The 18,136-nt window shown below is 52.7% G+C and overlaps 3 protein-coding genes across 11 annotated transcripts; 1 reads left to right on the plus strand and 2 right to left on the minus strand.

Moving 5' to 3' along the window:
• Positions 1 to 1,416: 1,416 nt before the first annotated feature.
• On the minus strand, positions 1,417 to 7,454 carry EIF2B4 (eukaryotic translation initiation factor 2B subunit delta). 7 transcript variants are annotated; one of them, XM_032172540.2, is made up of 13 exons: positions 7,304 to 7,454; positions 6,896 to 6,939; positions 6,434 to 6,569; positions 6,032 to 6,235; positions 5,675 to 5,754; positions 5,413 to 5,504; positions 5,065 to 5,179; positions 4,786 to 4,862; positions 4,498 to 4,600; positions 4,117 to 4,244; positions 3,802 to 3,979; positions 1,818 to 1,998; positions 1,420 to 1,698 (listed from the first exon to the last, which is right to left on the minus strand). In XM_032172540.2, the coding sequence occupies exons 1-13, from the start codon at positions 7,332 to 7,334 to the stop codon at positions 1,499 to 1,501; spliced, it is 1,569 nt and encodes a 522-aa protein (XP_032028431.1). In that variant the 5' UTR covers positions 7,335 to 7,454; the 3' UTR covers positions 1,420 to 1,498. The 7 variants fall into 7 exon arrangements, with proteins under 7 accessions (XP_032028434.1, XP_058282330.1, XP_032028431.1 ...); XM_032172539.2 differs by having other exon boundaries at positions 6,032 to 6,238; XM_032172538.2 differs by lacking the exon at positions 7,304 to 7,454 and having other exon boundaries at positions 1,421 to 1,698; positions 6,896 to 7,144.
• On the plus strand, positions 7,430 to 14,235 carry SNX17 (sorting nexin 17). Of its 2 annotated transcripts, none has more exons than XM_032172548.2 (15): positions 7,430 to 7,831; positions 8,289 to 8,363; positions 9,665 to 9,782; positions 10,287 to 10,351; positions 10,909 to 11,019; positions 11,133 to 11,223; positions 11,391 to 11,478; positions 11,734 to 11,803; positions 12,105 to 12,197; positions 12,614 to 12,826; positions 12,952 to 13,077; positions 13,217 to 13,294; positions 13,424 to 13,498; positions 13,590 to 13,631; positions 13,717 to 14,235. In XM_032172548.2, exons 1-15 carry the CDS (start codon positions 7,769 to 7,771, stop codon positions 13,828 to 13,830), a joined length of 1,422 nt encoding a protein of 473 aa, XP_032028439.1. In that variant the 5' UTR covers positions 7,430 to 7,768; the 3' UTR covers positions 13,831 to 14,235. The 2 variants fall into 2 exon arrangements, with proteins under 2 accessions (XP_032028439.1, XP_032028440.1); XM_032172549.2 differs by having other exon boundaries at positions 12,614 to 12,817.
• A 106-nt stretch (positions 14,236 to 14,341) lies between these two features.
• ZNF513 (zinc finger protein 513) lies at positions 14,342 to 17,951 on the minus strand. Of its 2 annotated transcripts, none has more exons than XM_032172545.2 (4): positions 17,576 to 17,838; positions 17,197 to 17,352; positions 15,573 to 16,160; positions 14,342 to 15,477 (listed from the first exon to the last, which is right to left on the minus strand). In XM_032172545.2, the coding sequence occupies exons 1-4, from the start codon at positions 17,628 to 17,630 to the stop codon at positions 14,651 to 14,653; spliced, it is 1,626 nt and encodes a 541-aa protein (XP_032028436.1). In that variant the 5' UTR covers positions 17,631 to 17,838; the 3' UTR covers positions 14,342 to 14,650. The 2 variants fall into 2 exon arrangements, with proteins under 2 accessions (XP_032028436.1, XP_032028437.1); XM_032172546.2 differs by lacking the exon at positions 17,576 to 17,838 and adding an exon at positions 17,865 to 17,951 and having other exon boundaries at positions 14,493 to 15,477.
• Positions 17,952 to 18,136: the final 185 nt, after the last annotated feature.

Below are 18,136 nucleotides of genomic sequence, written 5' to 3' on the forward strand. Positions count from 1 at the left end.
GAGACGGGGTTTCACCGTGGTCTCGATCTCCTGACCTCGTGATCCGCCCGCCTCGGCCTCCCAAAGTGCTGGGATTACAAGCGTAAGCCACCGCGCCCGGCGCTGTTTCTTCTTCTTTTCTTCCCTAACTGGGCAATTACTTATCTTTCAAGGACTAGGTTAGATGTGACTTGTGAAGTTTTCACCAATCTTTCGTTCATACTACTGGGTTACCTCATACTGTAGATACTGTCTTCTTATGCCATGGTAAGCACTCCTTAAGGGAATATAGCACAAAAGTTAAGGGCACAATCTCTAGATCCAGACTGCCTGAGGTCACATCCTGGTTTAGCTACTGACTAGCTGTGCTACCTAGGGCAAGTAACTTAATCTTTCTGTGTTACTTGGGTAAGTAACTTAACCTTTCTGTGTCTGAGCTGTGTTGCCTTGGGCAAGCAACTTAACCTTTCTATGCTTCCATTATCTCATCTGTAAAATCGCATTTACTTCATAGAGTTGTATTATTATTTTTATTTTTAGAGATAGAGCCTCACTTTGTTGCCCAGGCTGGAGTGCAATGGTGCGATCTCGGCTCACTGCAATCTCCATCTCCTGGGTTCAAGCGATTCTTCTGCCTCAGCCTCTGGAGTAGCTGGGATTACAGACATGTGCCACCATGCCCAGCTAATTTTTGTATTTAGTGTAGAGACAGGGTTTCATCACGTTGGCCAGGCTGGTCTCAAACTCCTGACCTCAGGTGATCTGCCTGCCTTGGCCTCCCAAAGTGCTAGGATTACAGGCATGAGCCACCGCACCCAGCCTTCACAGTTGTATTAATCTTCCTAAATGGGTAGGAAAGGGTTCAGAACAGTTTCTGACACACAAAAAGTATTCAACAAATGCTAATTTATAAGGTTAGGACTCTTTCTTGAGACAAAAGTCTCACTCTGTCACCCAGGCTGGACGACTGCAGTGGCACAATCATGGCTTACTGCAGCCTCTACCTCCTGGGCTCAAGCAATCCTCCAGCTTCAGCCTCCTGAGTAGCTGGGACAACAGATGAGCACAACCATGCCCAGCTAATTTTTATTTTTTGTAGAGACCGGATTGCCATGTTGCCCAGGCTGGTCTCAAACCTCTGGGCTCAAATAATCCTCCTGCCTTAGCCTCCCAAAATGCTGAGATTATAGGAATGAGTCACTGCACTCAGCCCAGGACTATTTGTTTTCATATTCCTCCTCATACCCAGTTTAGTGTCTGGCATGTAGATGCTCAGTGAATGATTGATTTGGGTAGTTTTGGTTCTTTATACGGGTCTTCAGGTTAGCCCCAATGCACTGGCATGGAACTAGTTACCTGAGCAGGTCTTCACAAAGGTCTGAGGTTAGTAGCAGGTGATAAAAGGGGTTGTGGAGTCTGGACTCCTAACTTAAGTGGTGGAGATGCTAAAAGAGAAACAAAGGCAGCAGAGTTGCTGAGGGTAGGGAGTATGGCATTTATTAACCCTGTGTTTCCCCCCTCACTGGTCACTGCTCTTGACTCGTAGAACAACAGGTACAGAACTGCAAGGGATCATCCCCAGCTCCGTGATTACCAGATCCACAAGCTCTGGGGGAGTCACATCATAGACTAGATTCAACAACCGCAGGGATGCGTGGTTCTGCCAGTTAGCCAGCGTGACATGTTCTCCCCGCTTACACTGCAGATCATCAGGGTCATCTGCAATGGAAGGTGTACCCATTATGTTCTTTCAGAAAAGAAGTCCTAGTTTATCCACCCCTCTCCCTCCCTCTCAAGTCTTCACAGGTAGCTGCAGGCTTCTCTTTTGCCCTCCTTACCTAGCTCATTAGAGACAAAGGCATCAGTCTGTACACGCTCACAGAACTTGTATGTTTCACAGCAAACCAGCACTGGTACGTTATGGGCTCGAGCCACCAGGGCTAACTGTGCTGTCCCTACCCGTGACATCACAGACCCGTTGGCCAAGAGTGCATGAGCTCCCAATAGCACCTTGGAAACCTGTTTGTTTCACAGGAGAAGGGGAAGAAAAAATGTCATTGTTGTATCAATGCAGAATAAGGTCCCCTACTTATACGACAGCAACATTAAGACAAGTAATAAACCTCAACACCTGTGAAAAGGGAAAGAAACAAAAACAAAGCGACAAGTAATAAATCTTTTTTTTTTTTTTTTTTTTTGAGACGAAGTTTTGCTCTCGTTACCCAGGCTGAAGTGCAATGGCGTGATCTCAGCTCACCACAACATCCGCCTCCTGGGTTCAAGTGATTCTCCTGCCTCAGCCTCTTGAGTAGCTGGGATTACAGGCATGCACCACCACTCCCAGCTGATTTGTTGTATTTTTATATTTTTAGTAGAGACGGGGTTTCTCCACGTTGGTCAGGCTGGTCTCGAACTCCCAACCTCAGGTGATCTGCCTGTCTCAGCCTCCCAAAGTGCTAGGATAACAGGTGTGAACCACTGAGTCCGGCAATTAATAAATCCTTTTTTTTTTTTTTTTTTGAGACAGAGTCTCGCTCTGTTGCCCAGGCTGGAGTGCAGTGGCGTGATCTCAGCTCACTGCAAGCTCCGCCTCCTGGGTTCACGACATTCTCCTGCCTCAGCCTCTCCGAGTAGCTGGGACTACAGGCGCCCGCCACCATGCCTGGATAATCTTTGGTATTTTTAGTAGAGACGGGGTTTCACTGTGTTAGCCAGGATGACTGCAAACTCCTGACCTGGTGATCCGCCTGCCTTGGCCTCCCAAAGTACTGGGATTACAGGCTTGAGCCACCGTGCCCGGCCTAATAAATCTTAATGATGGCTTTTCTTCTGTGAAAACACCTGACCACTGACCCACCAAATCTCCCACAGGAAAACTAAACTTTGAAGTTACTTTTGTCTTGTTCCCTCTTCCTGGTTGCTAGTTTAATGTAATGTTTTTGCAATAGCTAGACTGCTATAATATACTGTGAGTGTTTTTCCAATTAAATATAAACAGGGCTATATAATTATTTTTTTTGACACAGGGTCTCACTCTGTTGCCCCGGCTGGAGTGCAGTGGTGCAATCACAGCTCACTGTAGCCGTGTGTGTGTGTGTGTGTGTTTGTGTGTGTGTGTGTGTGTGTGTATAGACAGGGTCTCATTATGTTGAGCAGGCTGGTCTTGAACTCCTGGGCTCAAGTGATCCTCCTGCCTTGGACCCCAAAGTGCTGAGATTGCAGACGTGAGCCATGGCGCCAAGCCAGGGCTATATAATTCTAATATTTTTAAATAATTGTGATACAAAAAATTAGCCGGGCGTGGTGGCGGGCGCCTGTAGTCCCAGCTACTCGGAGAGGCTGAGGCAGGAGAATGGCGTGAACCTGGGTGGCAGAGCTTGCAGTGAGCCGAGACTGCGCCACTGCACTCCAGCCTGGGCGACAGAGCGAGACTCCGTCTCAAAAAAAAAAAAAAAAAAAAAATTGTGGCTGGGCACAGTGGCTCATGCCTATAATCCCAGTACTTTGGGAGGCCGAGACGGGGAACTGCTTAAGCCCAGGAGTTCCAGCCTGGGCAACGTAGCGATATCCCATCTCTACAAGAAAAATAAAAAACTAGCTGGCCATGGTGGCACACACCAGTAGTCCCAGCTACTCAGAGGCGGAGGTGGGAAGATCACCTCAGCCCAGGAGGTCAAGACTGCAGTGAGCTGTGATCACGCCACTGCACTCCATCCTTATCTCAAAACAAAAACAAAACTGTAACTCTGGGAAGGTGAGATTATGTCTATACTACTGCACCTTTTTACTGCCAACTTTGGAGTCCTTTTCCTCTGTACTCACCTCTGGGAGCACATAGGAGGCTGCAGGAATCAGCAGGTAGGAGGCTGGGACACCAGCATGGACTAGAGAACGTAGTGTGTGCCTTCCTTCCAGCCATGGCCGGCTGTCCACCACTACCACTCGAAACTGCCGGCCCTCTGTCCAAGCCTCCTGAAGAATTCGTGATACCAGAGATGAGCTAGAGTGAATGAAGAGGAGGATTCAGTTATAAATGTCAGTAACTGATGACTAACTTATTCCCAAAGGCAAGTGGGTAGTCCCTTCTTCAGATCATTCCAACTCCCAATCTGCTCAGTCACAGGGTCTGGACCATACCATCCGTATACCAGGATCACATCTCCATTACTGATCTTCTGGTAAGCAAAGCGTGAAATTGCCTGAGCTGCAAGCACAATCTTCTCTTGCACATACCGATCAATGGCTGCTCGAAGTTCTGACTTGGCCTAAATGGAGTAAAATCCTTAGTGAACAAGAAATGGACGCTTTTAGCTCTCTGATGATCATGCCAGGTGCTTGAATATGTATGATGACAAGCCTATAGAGGGCCCAGAGATGGCATAACTCAGAATGGACAAACCCTTCCTTAACCCTTGACTAGGGCAAAAAAAGGCTTATGATGACCTTCCCGGGAGTTTTTAACATGTTTCTTAATTTTACCCACAGGTGCATGCCTTCCTTATTTCTCATACTCATCACCTCCTCTTCCCGCTTGGAACTGCCCACACTGGTGATTTCCTTGTTAAGGAACTTGATGGCGTTGTGCATACTCGCTGACAGGGGACGGCACTGAGTCAGGAAGCTATAATACAACAGCAATACCTTGTATCTGTGCACCTCTTCACAACTTACAGAACTTTCACATTTAAAAAAAAGTCTTTTAAAAGAAAATACAACACAAAATGAAAAGAGAGATAGAAAAGCAGGAAAAAGAGTACAAGACAAAGATTGGGCGAGGTGGGAGTGGACTTATAGTGTTGTCCCTACCTCATGTAGGGTTTTAGTTTATTCACTAGATCCCTGGAGAGTTCTTCATTGGGTGGTGTTGTGTAATCCTGAATCACCTATAGGGTACACAAGGTGATCTGCAAAATGCCCCTTAATAAAGATCTCTGAACGGGGGCTGGGGGTAAGCTTCACTGAGGAAAATGTTCTGAGGGTAGGAGTATTCCCTCTGTCCTCCAGAGATGACCTTGGGTGACAGAAGCTGGGGTAGTGTTGGGGGAGGTGGGGTTGGATCATAAGAGAGAACAGGATGGGACATACCTGCTGCAAGGCACGAAGCAGGGCAATACACCGGGCATTGGAGCCACTGACCAGGCCCTGGGAGTACTGCAGGCCGAGTCGCACCATGGCTGGGTGGATCACAGAGGATGGGATGCTGATGGGATGGCGGTGTCACATACTTTGAAAGGGAGCTTGAGCATCTACTGCCCACCTGCCCCTGATGAAAAGGAACTCCCTTCACTAGCAGATTTCCCCACTTCCTCTACAGTTCTGCCTTGGGTTCATACTTTTTCCTACAGAGTCCATCTCAGATTACTAGACACTTTCAATACTGACTTACTAAAACTCCTCAGACTCAAAAGTTATGACAATTTCATAGGATCCTACCTCATAAACTGGGTCAGAGAGTTTTGTCTGCTGTACTGGGGTAGGTGAGAGAAGAGACTGACTTTGGATCCATAATCCTTTCGTGTAGGAACCTTGACAAAACAAGGGAACAGGACCAATGGCCCAGAGTTTAAAAACGATGGGATAAAGCTGGAAAGGAAGTGAACAGTAAGACTACTCTGACCCAAGCACCCATCACCTTTCCTCCCTCCAGTCCATTTCCCTAGGCTCTTTCTAGTCAGGCACCAAACCCACTTCCTACCTGTTGACGCTCTGGTTTTTTAACAAGCCTTCTCAGAAGTAGGTCATCAACCTGAGGGTACTCAGGGAGACGCTTCACTCCTGAAAGATAATGATCATGTTTTCAGGACACTGTAGGTCTTGAAATGTGTAATTTGCTCTTAGGGTATAAGGGGCATCAAGAAAAACAGGATGAGGTGGGGAAAACGGGAGAATAGGGTAGAAAAGGAAATAGGGATAGGATGATGGGGTTGCAGGAACAATTCAGAACTCTGGGTCCCAAGGTGAGAATGGGAGGGGAGAGCTGTTTTACTATAGGGCAGCCTGAGCTGGCGTTAGAATTAGGAGTAAGGGAGGTCTTAAAATAAAGGGAAGATACCTGAGGGGGTTTCTCCAGCTGTGCTGGGGCTGGCCTTAGGAGGTGGTCCTCCTTGTTCCCCTTTTCTGGCCTGTTTCAGGGCCCGCTCAGCCTCCTGCTTGGCTCGACGCTCAGCCCGAAGTTCGGCCTTACTCCGACCAGCTGGAACTTTCTCTCCAGGAGTGCCCAACTGAATGCCCGATTCTGGCAGTTCTCTGGTTGGGCCTACTAAAAGCATTAAAAAAAAAAATGCCCGAGCTGCAGGCAGGTGATATCCGTGCCCCAGCTAAAACTAGCTTCTCTCCTTGTAAACCTCTTTGCTTTACACACGCTCAAATCAACTTTGTCCTGTCTCTCCCTTCTCTCTCCCACCACATCCTTCTAGCAGCTCCACACCCCAGCCCTTTAAAAGAGACCCCGCACCTTGACATTGGGCTGCAGATACAGCAGAGCCAGTTTCTGGTTCTGCCCCCTTTTCTTCCTTCCGTTTCTTCTTCTGCTGTTTCTTTTCCTTCCGAAGCTGCAGCTTCTCTTCTTTGGTCATTTCCCTCCCCACTGCCTGAGACACAGACATAGGATACTGCTCTTCCCCAACAATTCCAAAGGGGAACAAACACTATTGGATGCTTACAAGATTTCCACACGGTTAAATCCCTAGTTCGTCCTAACTTCCACAAGCTACCTGTTACAAGCTTACATCCACAGAGACTGACGTTTCTCCTCCAGGGACAGAATCATCTATCGCTAGGGTTGCAAGACCTCTGTAAAATCTCCTGGCTTTACTGAGAAATAAACCGACACGGGATGGGAGCTGGGGCGGAATAAAGCTGGCACAGCCTCCTGCGTAGCGCTTGGCAGGCGGCTTGGGAGGGAAGCCTCACTTACCCCAGGCCCAGGGGGAAGCTCCGCCTTCATCCCGGATCCCGAGTCTGCATCAGAAAACAGGGCACAAAGTGAGCCAGAGAGACTCCGAGAGGGTTTGGCGGCACTAGTACTCGGCGCAGCCGGCTGCTGGGTTGGCATGACCACGGCTCCGCCGGCAGGCGCGGGGCGAGCCAGGGATCCGCGTGGGGACGCACTGCACGGCGGATCAAAGGAAAGGAGGGGTCACCGACCCTCCTCACAGCAACCAGCCGGTGCGCGGCGCGGGACTGCGCTCGAGACTGTGTAGACCGGAGCCCAGCGTGGCAGTGGAACGGAGCGGCGGGGCCCAAAGGGGCTCAGGGCCCGGCACTAGCTGTCCGGAGGTCGTCGGCCCCGCGTACCGGTAGGCAGGCCTGGCTTTTCACTCACCCTCGCGAACAGCCAGGGCCACAGCAGCCATCGCCCTCAGTCCTAGGCTCCGCCCGCCGTGGTCACGAAGCCGCCCCGCTGCCTGGCTCCGCGGCTGCAGAGTCCACAGCGCCACCTGGACTGGAGGCTGAGCCGCAGAAGCGAAGCGCGCAGCCCCAATCGGACTACAATTTCCGACGGGCCCCGGGGCCCCGCCCCGCACTACGGGTTGCAATGAGGGCCAACTCCACTTTGGGCTCCCTGTCCGGACAGGCGGCTCTTGCCCTTTAGACTACAGTTCCCAGTATGCCCAGGCGATTGCGTCCCAGAACCGACGTCCCACCGCCTTCCCACATCGGATCGCAGGGCTCCCAAAATGGCGAGTGAGGCTGCGGGGATTCGCTGAGCAGCGGAGGGGGAGCGTGCAGAGCCGCTGCGGCCCTCACAGTCCGGAGCCCGGCCGTGCCGTGCCGTGCCGTAGGGAACATGCACTTTTCCATTCCCGAAACCGAGTCCCGCAGCGGGGACAGCGGCGGCTCCGCCTACGTGGTGAGGAGCGGCCGGAGCCGGGCCGGGCAGGGGCGGGGATAACGGGCCCGAGCCGTCTCGGAGCGGCCTCTGAGGCCTCACCGCCACCCTTCGGGCCTGGTCCTGGGCCGCCGACTCCCGACGGCCTCTCTGGGAGCTTATCTCGTGTGTGTGATTCGTGCAGTGGTCGCCCGAGTTCGTGTAGGCCCTTAGGCCGGGTCGCCTCCCTGAGCTAGGCCGCAGCTGCCCTGGTGGGCGTCACTGGCCTCTTGGCTAGGGAGACTGCAACACAAGCGTCCGAATTTCCCCCGGACTGGCCTTTCAGCTTTGGGACCTGGCCCTGGCGAAAACAAGCGAACTAACCCTCGGGAGATTAGCGCGTTACTCCGGCGAGTTGCCAGGCAACTTCCGGTCAGGGTTCTCAGGGGGGTTGCGCAGACCGCAACCCTAAAATGCTTGACTACTTTTGTGTCCTCAGGCTTATAACATTCACGTGAATGGAGTCCTGCACTGTCGGGTGCGCTACAGCCAGCTCCTGGGGCTGCACGAGCAGGTGGGACTAGCACCCCTGCCTTGAGACAGCTTCAAGCCCTTCCCTACACGTGGACGTCAGTGTCTCCCTTTACCCGCTCTTCTTGTTTCTTGTTCCTGTAGGCTGTAGTTCCCCTTTAATCACTGCTACAGGGAAGGGTCCTGGTTTATCTTGTCTGACATTTCTGGGAACTCCCTAAGAAGCTTAATGTCCGCGCAACAACTGCCCCTTGCTGTTCTTATATTCTGGTTCTCTGTCCAGTCTTACTGCTCTAGTAGCCTTTACCCCTGCATGGACAAACCAACCCCTCCCCGCCCCCCCCACCACCTCCACCCAGGCTGTCAAAGCACATTCCTTTTGTCATCTGAGCGGCAACTTGAAATTCTTTTCCCTGCCTATACAAACGATTCACCGATTTCCTTTTGTGTTCTTCGGCTCATTTCAGTGTGTTTAGCTGTGCCAATTATCGTTATGTATCTGTGATGCAATGTTTCTCCTCCTTCCTTACCAGATCATAAACTCTATTTAATTCAGTAGAGCTCCACTGATAATTAGTTGTGCAACCCTGAGCAAGTTACCTGATTTCTTTTTTTGGGACGGAGTTTCTCTCTTGTTGCCCAGGCTGGAGTGCAGTGGCACGATCTCGGCTCACTGCAACCTCTGCCTCCTGGGTTCAAGCGATTGTCCTTCCTCAGCCTCCTGAGTAGCTGGGATTACAGGCGGCTGCCGCCACACTCGGCTAATTTTTGTATTTTTAGTAGAGACGGGTTTCACTATGTTGGCCAGGCTGGTCTCAAACTCCTGACCTCAGGTGATCCACCCACCTTGGCCTCCCAAAATGCTGGGATTACAGGCATGAGCCACAGTACCCAGCCGTTACCTGATTTCTTTGGGCCTCAGTTTCTACAACTGAAAGATGGACTCTTTGATCTGCAAAGTCCCTTTAAGTCCTAAGATATTTTGTGAACAGACTTAGCTATTAACTGTGCACTTTATAAAGCCCTTTCCTTCCTTTGAGGGTTCAGTGAACAGTCTTGCTAGGTGGTCAAGGGGCTCCCTGTAGGTCTTGGCCCAGTGCAAATCCTCCCCGTACTGTGGAGGGGCTGACTTGTACACAGTAAGATAGAGAACAACTTATATCTAGGACAGCTCCCTTGAGATGCTACTGCTGTCAAAGGAATTGTTTCTCAGATGACCAGGGTAGACGGGAACAGGGACTGAGGGAAGGGAGGGGCACCCAAGAGAACATTATGAGCATGTGTAGATTGCCTCCTCTCATTTTCTGTGTTTATGTGAAGGGTTGTATCTCTTTCTCTAAATAGCTTCGGAAGGAGTATGGGGCCAATGTGCTTCCTGCATTCCCCCCAAAGAAGCTTTTCTCTCTGACTCCTGCTGAGGTAGAACAGAGGAGAGAGCAGTTAGAGAAGTACATGCAAGCTGGTGAGTGGTTGCAGGAAACTAGGTTAACTATATTGAGGACTATGGGGAGAGACTTAAAAACAGGTGGTTCTGTCGAAGGGCCTGATTTAATTTCTAGATCTAGGAAGGCTCTTGTTTGATCTGTTATGCAATTAGCAAAGTAAATAGTCTACGAGGATGTGTAACTCTGTGTACTAGCAAAACAATTTGGGCACTAACATCTATGAGAAATAGTAGTATAACACTAGTCTTAATATCAGTGGAGAGAACTTAATTTGTATCTGATGTGCTTTAGGTTAACATCATTGTTATTTCCCTAGTTCTATAGACTGGACTCACCTAGATGGCAGCCAAGGGTGGGGCAGGTGAAGAATTTATGCAAACAGTGAGTGAGGTGAGGCCAGCTGGGGGATGTGGCAGGCCACCATCAGCCCAGGAAATGGGGTCGGGGGAACCTACTGAGGAGGACTGGGGAGCCGAGAGTGAGTGCTAAGTTCCTGTAATAATGTTCTTTTGTCCTCATAGTTCGGCAAGACCCATTGCTTGGGAGCAGCGAGACCTTCAACAGTTTCCTGCGTCGGGCACAACAGGTAGGGCTTTGGGTGGGACCAAGATTTAAGGAAAGGACCTTGCTGGAAGGTCATGTCTTTTATTTTTTTGAGACGGAGTCTCGCTCTTTTGCACAGGCTGGAGTGCAGTGGGGCAATCTCAGCTCACTGCAATCTCCACCTCCCGGATTCAAGCAATTCTCCTGCCTCAGCCTCCCAAGTAGCTAGAATTACAGGTGCCTGCCACCATGTCTGGCTAATTTTTGTATTTTTAGTGGAGACAGGGTTTTGCCGTGTTGGCCTGGCTGGTCTCAAACTCCTGACCTCAGGTGATCCACCCGCCTTGGCCTCCCAAAGTGCTGGGATTACAGGCGTGAGCCACCACACCCAGCCAGGCCAGGCCATGTCATCTTGATAACAGAGGAGTCATCTTTTTTAATGGAATGGAACTTCTTCTGTTCCTATGAAATCAAAGAAATCCCAGCCTATATTTAAGCAGCTGAGAATAAAGACACACAAGGGACCTAGAAATAGAGTTGGGCATAGGTCAAGGCAAGGGACAAGGCAGTGCCTCCCATCCCCATGTGTGCTCACAACAGGAGACACAGCAGGTCCCCACAGAGGAAGTGTCCTTGGAAGTGCTGCTCAGCAACGGGCAGAAAGTTCTGGTCAGCGTGCTAACTTCAGATCAGACTGAGGATGTCCTGGAGGTGAGGCGCTTGTTCAGCACTGCCCCTTCTCCCCATGCATCCCAGGGTCCTGGGCTTGGAGAATGATTGGAACCAGCCAGTATGATGAGCTGTACTTTTGTCCCTATCCCCAGGCTGTAGCCGCAAAGCTGGATCTTCCAGATGACTTGATTGGATACTTTAGTCTATTCTTAGTTCGAGAAAAAGAGGATGGAGCCTTTTCTTGTGAGTTTCTCTGGACTTGACTGCTTCCTTGTACTTCAGTAGTGAGTTTGCAGCCCCTCTAACTCCCCACGCCCACCCCCAGAATGAACATTGCCTCAGGGCACTTCTTTCTTGATTTCCCTTCCTTTAAATCTCACTACATTTTCCTTTATTTTTTAAATCCATAGTTGTACGGAAATTGCAAGAGTTTGAGCTGCCTTATGTGTCTGTCACCAGCCTTCGGAGTCAAGAGTATAAGATTGTGCTAAGGAAGAGGTCAGGGCTGGGCCTGGAAGGGGTGGGGTGGGAGGTGCTGTGCTGGATTGGATTATTGGGTCACATACTGAGACAGAATAATCTGGACAAGGGGGTGCAGTGCTGGGTGTTTCTGCCAGGCCTCCCAAGCTTCCTCCCACTATACCATTAGCCCCTGATAGTTCCAGATTGCTCCTGTTTTGCCCGTTTTCCATTCTACCTCTTGCCTTACCCCAGCTTAGCCCCATTACCCCTTTCCACCCCTTGGCCTCACAGTTATTGGGACTCTGCCTATGATGACGATGTCATGGAGAACCGGGTTGGCCTGAACCTGCTTTATGCTCAGGTGAGCTTGGAGCTGCCTCAGAACCCTTCCCCTGAAGAAAATAACTAGTGACTCACTCGCCCGAGAAAACTGCTGTCGTGTCTTTGTTCCCAGTTTGTGGGGAAGTTCCTAGAATACTATCAGTGCTGCTGGCACAGTATCTACTCTCCCTACTTTTATTAAGCTGACAAGATCAAGGACTTACTGCAAAGAGGTCACTCAAGTATGGGGCTAGGGGTCAGGCTGGACAGAGGTAATGGTAGACACTTTCCTTGGATTGCTGACTGGGACCTCCTACTGCCTGCCCCTGTCTCTACTATAGACGGTATCAGATATTGAGCGTGGGTGGATCTTGGTCACCAAGGAACAGCACCGGCAACTCAAATCTCTGCAAGAGAAAGTCTCCAAGAAGGAGGTGAGCCCTGCCTCCTCTCTCTGTCTTCCTCCAAGGGCTTGCTTTTTCTTTTTTTTTTTTTTTTTAAGACATGGAGTCTTGCTCTGTCGCCCAGGTTGGAGTGCAGTGGTGCAATCTTGGCTCACTGCAAGCCCTGCCTGCCGGGTTCACGCCATTCTCCCGCCTCAGCCTCCCGAGGAACTGGGACTACAGGTGCCCGCCACGACACCCGGCTAATTTTTTGTATTTTTGGTAGAGACAGGGTTTCACCATGTTAGCCAGGATGGTCTTGATCTCCTGACCTTGTGATCCGCCTGCCTCTGCCTCCTAAAGTGCTGGGATTACAGGCGTGAGCCACCGCGCCCGGCCGGGGTTGCTTTTTCTGAGCTGCCCCATTCCCCCTCCTAATCTACCCCCATGTGGTGACCATTTTTCAGTTCCTGAGACTGGCCCAGACGCTGCGGCACTATGGCTACCTGTGCTTTGATGCCTGTGTGGCTGACTTCCCAGAAAAGGACTGTCCTGTGGTGGTGAGCGCGGGCAACAGTGAGCTCAGCCTGCAGCTCCGCCTGCCTGGCCAGCAACTCCGAGAAGGCTCCTTCCGGGTCACCCGCATGCGATGCTGGCGGGTCACCTCCTCTGTGAGTCAGGTTAGGAGGGGGAGGCCTGGGTTGGGGGCCTGGCAAGCCTTGAGCTTAGGTATGGGCTGCAGTGGGTCAGGGAGCCAGACAGGTTGGTCAGAGTGAACTCAACTGAATTTCCCTTCCTGTCCCAGGTGCCATTGCCCAGTGGAAGCACAAGCAGCCCAGGCCGGGGCCGGGGTGAGGTGCGCCTGGAACTGGCTTTTGAATACCTCATGAGCAAGGACCGGCTACAGTGGGTCACCATCACTAGCCCTCAGGTGTGAACCTACCCTCAGGCCTCCTGTGGAGCACCTTAGATAAAAGTGTAGAGTTTCCAGTACTCAATATGGGAGCCATTAGTGGTGCTGGGCTCAGAGTCACCACTCTCATCAAGCTGGACACTCTTCTTGCCCTCAGGCTATCATGATGAGCATCTGCTTGCAGTCCATGGTTGATGAACTGATGGTGAAGAAATCTGGCGGCAGTATCAGGAAGGTAGGCAGCAAGTGTGGACTGAGCAGTGAGCAGGTGTGCTCCCCTTGCCTTTTGTCCTAGATGTGAGGCTTTTCTTGAGAGAGAGGGGAAGTGATCCTGCCCTCACCGGCACCTTGTATCTGTCCCCAGATGCTGCGTCGGCGGGTGGGGGGCACTCTGAGACGCTCAGACAGCCAGCAAGCAGTGAAGTCCCCACCACTGCTTGTAAGTATTACCTCCTGGTCAGAACCCTGGCTCTCAGCCCTGCCTCACCTCTCCTAGTGAGTTTCTGACACCTCTGCCTCTTTTTCCCCAGGAATCACCTGATGCCACCCGGGAGTCTATGGTCAAACTCTCAGTGAGTTCCAGGGTTGGTGAGGTTGCTGTTTGTTGGGGGATCTTGCACGCCCAAGATCTCTGACCCCACCCTGCCTTTGTTACAGAGTAAGCTGAGTGCTGTGAGCTTGCGGGGAATTGGCAGTCCCAGCACAGATGCCAGTGCCAGTGATGTCCACGGCAATTTCGCCTTCGAGGGCATTGGAGATGAGGATCTGTAATCTCCACTGCTTGGATGTCTGCCCTCTACCCCAGAGGAATTTACAGAAACTTGCCCTGTGCCTGTGTCCCCCATGCTAGGGGCGGAGGGGTCTTTTCCTTCTTCCTTCCTACCTTCCCCCTTTCTCTTGGCCAGGGGCCTCATAACCTACCTTTCCTTATCCCCTGGGCTGGCTGCACAGAGGATTGCCCCTTCTCTTTTCAGAGCTGGCCCTCGATGCCAAATTAGTATTTAGTATTTTGCACAAAGTCTAAGGGACCATGGCTGCCTGCCTTGGGGAGGAACTATAGCTCCCTCTGGGCCGCTTCTGGCTTCTTGGGGCCATGGGCCAAAGGCCAAGGGGATGGGCAGAGGTCTCTGGTCTGGCCCAGTTACCCATCATTAAACTCAGCCTGACTGCTGCCTACCTCTGGTTCCCTCTCACTGCCCCTGCTTCCCCCATCACAGCATGGACTACTATGCTAAGGGTAAGGCCAAATTGCCTGTCATTGCCAATTCAGCATAGACATGGCTTTGTTAGTGTTTCCTTTATTACAAAGCACTGAAATAAGTTAAATAAACAGGTGGGAGGCTGGGCAGTCCCCCAGCTGGTTTGTCCACAGCCCCTGGGAGCAGCGGAGGTGAATACAGGGCCCTTCTCACTGAGCTCGTGAAGTGCATCAGTCAAGGCAAGGCCCCCTGGTCCATATGGGCCCCCCGCCCATGGGGTTGGGCTGGTCCTTATAGTGCCTAGGTTAGTCTGTGTGGAGCCCCTGGCCAGCGGGGGAGAAAAAGGTGGCTTCTGGTCCGTCTGTATAAAACATGGGGAAGAAGCACCTAGTTCAGGGTAAGTCTGTATGGACAGCCCGGCTGCCAGCAGTCCCCAGGGCTGGTGGGCCCCGAGAGCTCAAAACAGAGGATGGGCTATGAGGTGGGGCCCAGCCCTCAGAGGCAGAGAGACCAGGCCCTCCTGCCCCACCGTGGCCATGCACCTTCTGGTGGCGCTTGTAGTTGTCCCAGTGGCCCGTGGTATAGGCGCAGGTGGCACAGCGGAAGGGCTTCTCGCCTGTGTGCCGCAGCATGTGACGTTTGAGGTTCATGCTCTGGTTGCAGCTGTAGTTGCAAAGGCTACACCGAAAAGGTTTGTCACCAGAGTGGATGCGACCATGACGCTTGAGGTTGGCCAGATTGCCACAGGCATAAGGGCAGAGGGGGCACTTGTAGGGCTTCTCTCCTGTATGGACACGCTGGTGCCGTTTCAGGTTATCCAGATGAGCAGAGGCATAAGGACAGCGGGCGCAGCGGAAGGGCTTCTCACCACTGTGTGTCTTCATGTGCCGGGCCAAGTGGTTGGGATAGTGAGTGGCAAAGGGGCAGAGGCTACAGGCAAAGCCTTTGTCACTGGGGCCCTGGGGCCCCCCACTGGCACCCCCTCCAGCCTCTCCTCGCATGCAGCGCCCACACATGGCAGCTCCCAGCCGACTACCCTCACCCTCCTCCAGCTCTTGTCCACAGCCCCGGCAGGTCCAAGGGAATAGCAGCTCTGGCAGTGGTTCTGATACAGTCCCGCAGAGGCCCTCCCCTTCACCCCGCAGCTGCCCACAGTCTGGCAGGAAACTGGCACCACCTGGTGGCACATGGAGGCTCAAATCTGGAAGGAGCAGAGCATCTGTGGGGACAAAGACCTGGGCTATGAATCCAATCCAAGCATTCCTAGGGCCAGCCACCCATGTCCCAAGATCTTTGGTCCCTGGTGTGTCTTACCTTCAGGTCGCCGGGGCACCGCCCTGTCCTGCTCTGTGGGACTGGGAGGCCGGGCTGGTCGTGGAGCACAGCAGCGGAAGCCACAGGTCGGGCAGGGAGGAGTGGGGGGCCCTGCGTGGGTACGCTGATGCCGCCTCAGGTTGCCCAGGCTGCTGCAGGCAAAGGGGCAGTGGGGACAGCGGTAGGGCTTCTCGCCAGTGTGGGTGCGGGTATGTCGTGTCAGGTTGACGAGCTGGGCTGAGGCGTAGGGGCAGCGGCCACAGCGGAACGGCTTCTCTCCGCTGTGTGTCTGCATGTGCCGCTTCAGGTGGCTCGAGTAGTGGGACACGAAGGTGCAGAGGCGGCATGAGTACAGTAGCCGTGGGGGCAGCAGGGGCCCCCCACCCTGCCCTCCTGCCCCACAACACGGCCCCTCACCTGTCGGCCCCCCACACAGCTGGCAGGCTGGGCCTGGCCTCTCACCCCTGGCCTCCCCTGGACCCCTGGCTGGCTCCTCAACTTCACTCTCCGCACTTAGTGCCCGGCCGCCCCCAGACTCATCGTCGCTCAGCCCATAGGGAAGCCCAGGCCTGGCCCCCAGAGAGTCTCCTGGTGAAATAGACATGAGAAGAGACATCAGCATGGGGTAGGATCAGGCTCCAAACTCTCCCCTTTTCACTTATGGTCTCCCCACTTGCTTGGCTCCACCCTTAGCTTTGATGATCCCTTTAGTTCCCTCCTAGGAATCAAGGTCTCCCCTGCAGTAATTCCAGAAAATTCAACATGAATTGTCTACCTGTTATACTGGACTAATCTAGTGATGGTAGAATTGATCTGTATCTAGTTTCACTGAATGGGCAAGGATCAAGGGCTCACAGTGGATCACAGACTGAAATGAGTCCATAATGTAATTAATTCTTGAGATAAGAAAGTAAAAATACGAAAGGCAGAGAGCCCCAAGACCTTTTTCTAAGCTCTATTGCTAAGGCCCCTTTTAGTAAGGAACTGATATAAAATAAAACCTATCTCTGAGGCAAAATTTGGAGGGAAGTGGAGACAAAGTAATGCATGTAATACCACTTGCCTGCCTAAAGAACAGATTGATATTTACATGGATCCCCTCAATGACTTTCAAAAAACATCTTGCATAAGTGGATGGGTAGTGCAGCAAATTAGGGTAGGGTGATGCTAAGATCACAGGGAAGAGGGACATGGAAGGATAAAGACAGAAACTAAAACCTCTCAATACAAAAGGAGCTCACGCTGCAGGTGAAAGGGAGTTAGATTAGACCTAAGTACTGGGTTGAATGATTTACAGAGAGTTTGCTTCCCTGAACCTCTCTTAAAAGTAAATACACATAAGGAATGGGCTAGGGAGAGGAACAGGGCATTTACTTTTAATCAGTTGCTCCATGTGACTTACCAACCCTCCTATTCCTATCACCTTTGACCAGGCCTCAGAACTTCACCTCAACAAAGTGATGGAAGTGATTGGACATTAAACAAATGAAGTCATCTAGCTCAAATGTAAACTAAACCAGCCCTCGGTTGTGGCAGGAAATGGTGTACTGTTCACCTAACCTGCCTCCTGAAGGGCTGGGGTCTCCAGCGGCCGCTAATCCTTAACCAAGACCCGAAAACCCACCTTCCGAGTCTCTCTCGAAGCCCATGAGCTGGTCACTGTTGCCGTCGCCTTCCTCCTCTTCCTCTTCCTCCTCAAACTCCAGATCCTGGCCTAGTAGCAAATCACTCTCCAATACCAGGGCCCCGGGTCCTTCGTCGAGGGAGTCTTCAGTATCCACTGAAGAGGGGAGGGGGCTTGTGGATTCTCCCTCAGGAACCAGCCCTCGTGGACCACACTTCCCGTACTCGCTGACCCACTCTGATTCCCTTAGTGCCTCGGTGGGAATCTAGGAGTCTGGATCGCCCACTTCATCCCTCAGGAGTCCCCCTCCACCCAGACCTGAGCCCACTCCACTGACCCCACCCCCACTCCTCTCCCCTCAAGGCCCCTGACCCCTGACCTTTGACCCCCTCGCATTTCACGGGCTGCGGGTGGCTTTGCTTCCTTCGGGGCATCGTGACCGGCTCCAGCCCGACGAGCCTCCGGCCTGCGGCCGCCCGACCCCGCCCCTCCTATCTCGGCCCGCCCGTCTGCCCTTCCTTTCAGGGACCGCGGGCCGCCCCCATGCAGCGGCGCAGGCCCTGGGCAGCCCCCGGCCCTGGCCCCGGCGCCCAGCTCAGGCCGCTCCCGCCGCCGCCGCCGCTTCCATTCATGGAGCCCCCTACCCCCCTACGGAGACCAGCTGGTACCTCCGTACTCGCTTCCGCTTCCGCCGCCGCAGAGACGCACGGGACGCGTAGTCTGTGGGAAGGGGCCACGGCAGGAGCCTCAAAGGCGTGACCGGGAAGTGATTGTGACGAGGCGGGGAGCAAGCCAATCAGCGGCCGCGGGGAGCCGCGCAGGAGGCTTCCTGCCCGACTCCAGGCTTCAGGTCAGCCAGACCGGTCCCGACCTGTCCCTGGGGGAACTAGATCATTTCTGGCTCCAGGAGGGGGCGAGGGGCAGCCGCGACGCCCGCTAG

Source organism: Hylobates moloch, unplaced genomic scaffold (assembly GCF_009828535.3).
Source record: "Hylobates moloch isolate HMO894 unplaced genomic scaffold, HMol_V3 SCAFFOLD_13, whole genome shotgun sequence".
Taxonomy (NCBI): domain Eukaryota; kingdom Metazoa; phylum Chordata; class Mammalia; order Primates; family Hylobatidae; genus Hylobates; species Hylobates moloch.